Here is a 6,560-nt window from a genome sequence, read left to right as displayed (position 1 = left end):
ATGGATGTTGATGGATAATCACAGACTGGAATATGTTAACTTTTACTCAATACTATTTTAAAACCACTTCAGTTGTTTTTCACATGCTATAAAATTGAATAAGACGCCCCAAAATTATCCATCAAAATCACCCCAATGAGCGTGGGAATCCATCATGTTATTTGGGGTAGTTAAAAAGAACATTAAGATAGGAAAACGGGTCAGTTTGACCCAAGGACAACATGAGGGTTAAATACTGAACATTTCCACTCACCGTTGCCAGATTGTACTTGAGTCGTGCATTTGAGTCCGCCATTGTACCACGATAGAAACGTTCAAATCGGTCAAAACAGGCGCGATGGCTGATTCAAACGACATCTTTGTCACGTAAAAAATCTGCTTCAATCGGCCATGTTTTAAAAGGTAACGTAAAAGCCGAACAAAAATCGGATCTGAGCAACAACGACAAAAAACTAACGTTAAGACTTGCTGCGTGAACGTAGCCGAAGCCGTCTTCGTTATGTACGAAATCTGCTTCAACGTCGCTGCGCTATCGTCATCGCGTAAAGCCCGCCTCAACGGTTGTGATTGGTGCCTCAATTTGGAAAAATTGGAAATGGGCTTGAATGGGCTCTTGGCCAGATGGACTTGCAGAGCAGATCTCAAATTTGCCGGAGTCCATCAGGGTTTTCCCAGGCTAGGTGTATTCTACAGATCAAGTCCCAACTTGTCAAATAAGCAGTGTGCTTTGAAGTGCTCGACAGCGCCGTGAGATGACGCAGTGTTATAGGTGATAATAAAAAGCCACAAAGTCTGCTTAGGGAGGAGTTAAGACATTACGTTACATGAAAACAGTAACACATATACTTATTTTAACTCCATTTTCTCCTGCCACTTGATGAAATACTCTGGTCATTTGCGTCGTATGTCGTTCAGTTCTGTACACACAAAACCACGAAGGTTATTGTGAGCAAAAATCTGCCAAAATCACGTTCTGGAAAAAAACTTAAAAGGTATGAAACATTGTAATCAATTTCAGCATTTTTACGTTGTCAATTACACTAAATGGTTAATATAATTAGGGATGATGGTGAAAATGGTTACAATGGTTACAAATAAGTTTCCCTTAACTTTTATATTTGTCCCTCCATCCCTCCCATTTGTGTTCTGTTCAAATGAGTCATATACATAACATTCCTGTTATTAATATAGCATATAGCACACATTCAGGACTCCTGTCACAGGACACAACTCTTATATTCAGACAAATAGTGTGGTTAGTTTCACTTTCATTTCTGAAATTTGACACATTAATACTGTTGGCCTGTATACCTAAGTGTGATTTTAAGTTATTATAAATGCATATGAGTGAATATTGGTGTGCAAATGAGTGTCTACGTCCTGTTTATTATCTTAGAGGAGAGGGCGAAGCAGTGTTACAGATAAATTTGATGGTTTTCGTCACAGAGGATTTGAAAAGACATTTTTCATATTTTTTTTATATACAAGCACAGAAAACACAAGACATCCTCTCTTTCTGTCTTCTGTAGTGGAGCATCGGGGAGCAGCAGCGAATCAGAGAGCAGCTCCGAGTCGGACACGGACGAATCAGAGAGCAGCTCCAGCGACAGCGAGTACAATCGGGCCTCCCGCACACACACTCCGGAGGTAGGATGAGTGAAACTCTGTGCGCGCACATTGGATAACATGAGTTAGTGGATGAAATGTATGGAATGGATAACTTAAGTAAACTTTCATCTTCATGTGAAGAAACAAGCCAAACATTTTTTTTTGTAAAAGGAAACAGCTGTGGAAGAAATCTCTATTGCAATTATAATATTCAATATTATGTGTAATGGATTGCAAAATGTAAAACAATAAGTCTATATTTGTATGTAATTACGTGTAAAGATTTGTTTAAGTAGCTGTGTTACATCACATTGCAGTAATTAAGCAGTCATTCATTCCTGTCCATAGTGACTTTGCCTGATTGGACGGATGTGTCTATCATCCGCCGGATGTCCCTCCCTTTCCGATATCGGCGCGATCTATTTTGCAAGGGCATCGTCGCTCCATCCGGGGCGTAGCGCCACCTCAGGTTGTGATTGTGTGTAAAGAGCTACTAAAAAACCAGAGCGTTTTCCCCCTATCACAGATTAGACAAGCAGGGTAAACAGCGCTGATATATCACTGAGCAGATAGTTCTAGCAATACGACAACACTTAAAAGTGAATATAACTGGGCGCCCGAGTAGCTCAGTTGGTGGAGTGCGCGCCCATATATAGAGGTGTACCCCTGGACGCAGTGGGCCCGGGTTCTGGCTCCGACCTGCGGCCCTGTGCTGCATGTAATTCCCCCTCTCTCTCCCCTGTCTTGTCAAAATAAAGGCTGAAAATGCCCAACAAAATTATCTTCAAAAAAAAGTAACCAATTTTACATGTAACCAATTGTTAAAAAAAAAGGTCAATACAGTTGCCAACTGCATCTTTCTAGCCCTAAGTTGGAGCCAACCAATTCTTACTGGAGTCAGGTTTTTTTTTTATGCCAGCTGCTTGCTGGTTCCCTTTTTTTTTTAAATGCAGAGGTAACATTAAGTTTTATTACAGAAATCCCAATCCTGAAGCAACCATTCAACAATTGGCAGTAAAGTATATTCGCAGTGTCCTATGTGTCTCCATCTCTGTGCCTCCGATGTAGTTTACACTTTCACTGGCTTTTCTTTTTTTTAGTTTTCCTGATTCACCACTATTTTCTCCAGTGTGCCCGTACATTAAATGGTCTCTTCCCACCGTCTCTGGGCGGTGTTCTAAAAGCCATAAAACTCCAACTGCAGAGAGCTGAACTATACGATTATTTATCACATTATTTTAATGGCTCAACGCTGCCTGGATTCAAAGGCTTATGCAGTCCTATCTACTGAGAGCGAGAGAGGGGGACATGCAGAAAAAGAGGAAGAAAACCACAAAGTAGACACATATGCAACAATATGTTAAAACAATCCACAACACATAAATTGAATAAACAGAGCTACTTCCAGATCTCAGAAATAAAATTGTTTAATAAAAATAAATAAATAAAAATATAAATAAATAATTAAAATTATTTAATTAAAATTAATCATATATATATATATATTAGACATAAATAAAATTAATTAATTAATTAAATACAATTAAGTAATTAAAATTATTGTATTAAAATTAATTATATATCATAAATAAATATAAATTAAAAATAAAATGAATTAATTAAAATTAATTTTATATATTATAATTAAATAAAATTAATTCAAAAATAAAATTAATGAATTAAAGTAGATAAAATAAAAGTAAAATTACTTAATTCAAATTAATTTTATTTTTGCCTACAAAAAATGCAACTGCTTTTAAAGCATCTAAGAAAGTCTCATTTGTAACTTCCTTTTGAGGTTTTCCGATTAAATTTCATATTGCTATGACAGTGGCACTATAGATACTACCATCCTAGTCTATATATTCACGACCTTCCACTTCCGGGATTGCACCAAAAAATTACGCCGGATGTCCTTCTTTTTGGCCGGATGTCCATTAGTTTCCGTTTTTTTTGTGTTGGCATTTTAAATTGCAGTGGATTTCTGACGACTATGGTTACCTGCTCCTCAGACCTCTGCAGGGTAAATAGCTAGACTATCTATCCAATCTGAGTTTTTTGTTGCACGACTAAAACAACCTTTGAACGTACACATGTTACCACCAAAACAAGCTCCTTCCAGAGGCTATTTTGCAGAGCATGTTTTCTCCTCCTCAGTGCTGAGGAGAAAGGTCTGGCAATGCAAGACTACTACCATCCTAATAAAATGGAGGTGTTGTGTATTGACTTCTGAAGTTTTTTTCCCCCATGTAGCCTGAGCCCCCCTCCGCCAACAAGTGGCAGCTGGACAGCTGGTTGAACAAGGTCCAAGCTCAAACCAAGCCCCTGGTTCCCCCACAGAAAGACCATGGCACAGGTTGGCATGGACAGTTATATCTACTGCGTCTAACAGCAACTATTGTATTTAATTTAAAAAAAAATCAGTTTTGATCTGGAATACATTTTCTGATCCAATGGTCTTCTGGCCAGGCTCCATTACCCAGGGTCCGAGGACTTTCTCTCCAGGGAACGAAGCACCAGGAGTGGGTGCGCCCGCCAAGACCAAGCCCTGCGGATCCAGCAGCACCCCTGTTCCTGCTGCACCAACGGTGGAACACAAGGACACAAGGGGAGCCTTCTGGTGGGAGCTACAACTGGCTTTGTTGGAGATTTGCCAAAAGAGCTTTGATAAATTCATCTGTCAGTTGAAATAATAAATGGATTAATTACACACTGACAGAAAGTACAACAAATTGCAGGCCAGTGGTGGAAGAAGTATTGAGATTCTTTACTTAATACCACATTAAAAACTGCATTAAACATATACACACGGAAGTAAATGTATGTATCATCAGGAAAATGTACTAAAAGTAAAAGTACTTAATGAACAAAAATCGACTTATAATTGATATGTGTGTGTGTGTGTGTTTATGTGTGTGTGTGTATATATGTGTGTGTGTGTATATATATATATATATATATATGGAATTTATATATATACACATACATAAACTGTATATATACATTTATACACATATACTGTATATATACACGTATATACATACACATATATTTATACACACAGATATATACACATACTGTATATATACACACGCATACATATACACGTGTATATGTCTGTTTGTGTACATATACAGTATGTGTACTCTACATGTGTGTGTATGTATATTAGTGTGTATGTATGTGTATACATGTATGTATATATACGTACAGCATACATGAATATATATATGTGTGTATACGTGTGATTATACAGTATATGGGTATATATATATATATATATATACAGTACATGTGTATATACATGTGTGTATACAGTATGTACTAGTACCTCAAATTTGTACATAAGTACAGTACTGGAGTAAATGCACTTGGTTACATTCCACCACTGTTATAGGCAACAACTGACAAAAATGTGTCTCCAACCATAAAAGACAAATCAATTCCTGCTCCCCGCAGCCCGGGCCGAGAGAAGGCCAAGGCCAAGCTCAGCCAGAAAGCCTCAGGGGAGGGCCAGAGGCCAAAGATGAGGATGTCACCGGGCCTGTTGTCAGTGCCAGAGGTCCCGACCCCGAGGAGGATCACCACAGGGAAAAAACAGCCCAGACGGACGGAGCGGTCCAACAGTGTTGAGGACAATCCGAGCCAGACGTGGAGCAGAACCAATCAGCATAGGTAAGCGAGGGAGGACAAACCCTCTCCTTAACATCTTGGCTTAGTTGATTACTTGTTAGTTTTAGTTAAGTGTATTGGGTTACACATATACAAATACTACAGATTAATATACGTATATATAATCAATCAAAGATGTGATGGAGAGACGCAAAAAAACCTCAGAGGGGCTTAATTTAGGCGCTCTCGATGCAAAATACAAAAACAAGAAAGAACGAGAGGAAAAAAAGAAGAAAAAAGCCCAAACTACAATTACATACACTATCAAAACATCAGAATAAATACGAAAGGTAAAATTATATTAGGAGTTGCAGAAATTCCATAGGGATAACATTGCACAGACATTGCCCCCACTTACGTATTATTCAATTAAAATGTATTAGTGAATAGTGGTAATCACTGATAAAAAAAACAGAAACAACATGCTTTAACATTTTGTAACAAAGACCTATTTCAGTATATATATTACTGTTTTTACCGTAAGAAAATAAGACTTGATATGTGCCAGGTCCAGATGTGTATGAGGAGGTCATTTGGATACAACCCTTTGAGCTTTTTTGAGCAGTCTAAATTTTATTGATGCGTCCCAGAGAACTGCTGTACCACATGGAGGCTGCATAATCAAAATGGCATTAAACCTGAGGCCCAGCCCTTTCTCGGCCAACTACTTAGTCTTTTAGTGCTTTCATATAGTCCGTCTTTTTTAAGATTGAACTGTCTGAGGTGTCTGCCCTTTAGTTTCTACTGTACAACAGGCTTGGTCAACGGGCATACTTCAAATGACTCTGCATGCACGGTGGTCGTACCTTTGAAATCTTTTAAAACAACAGCGACAGGGTCTGTCACTGCCCGATGTGAGTCGAGTCCAGATTTGAGTCGCGCATGCTCAGATGGAAACGGTTTATGACATAACTGTCATAATGAAATTTGTGAAATCCATGACAAGATTGATACAGCTGCGTACATCCTCACGTAGTCTGAGATCAACAGGCCAGAGACTATTAGTTGCCCCCCTTACACATTTTAAAACTAGGGGGGACCGTTCATTTCAGGTTGCTGCACCTAGGTTGTGGAACGCTTTGCCTCCTTCCATGCGCTGCTTAGATTGTGTGGAAAACTTTAAAACTCAGTTGAAAACTCTGCTTTTTAAAGAGGCTTTTAACTAGATTGTAGGGTGGTTAGGCTGGTCTTATGTGTACGTGTTGTTATTCTTTTCTTTTTTGTGATGCATTGCATTTATGAGAGTTGTTGATGCTTCCTTTTGTTGTGAAGCACTTTGT

General features: G+C 38.5%; 1 protein-coding gene across 1 annotated transcript in view; it reads left to right on the top strand.

Moving 5' to 3' along the window:
• Nucleotides 1–6,560, top strand: part of aff2 (AF4/FMR2 family, member 2) — a 197,518-nt gene that overhangs the window by 145,927 nt on the left and 45,031 nt on the right. Inside the window, 4 exon segments of the mRNA XM_032510839.1 lie at nucleotides 1,530–1,647; nucleotides 3,862–3,964; nucleotides 4,078–4,228; nucleotides 5,068–5,283. Coding sequence (XP_032366730.1) covers nucleotides 1,530–1,647; nucleotides 3,862–3,964; nucleotides 4,078–4,228; nucleotides 5,068–5,283 — 588 coding nt within the window.

The sequence above is a fragment of the Etheostoma spectabile genome, unplaced genomic scaffold (genome assembly GCF_008692095.1).
Source record: "Etheostoma spectabile isolate EspeVRDwgs_2016 unplaced genomic scaffold, UIUC_Espe_1.0 scaffold273, whole genome shotgun sequence".
Classification (NCBI taxonomy): domain Eukaryota; kingdom Metazoa; phylum Chordata; class Actinopteri; order Perciformes; family Percidae; genus Etheostoma; species Etheostoma spectabile.
This window is presented reverse-complemented; position numbering and strand designations above follow the sequence as displayed.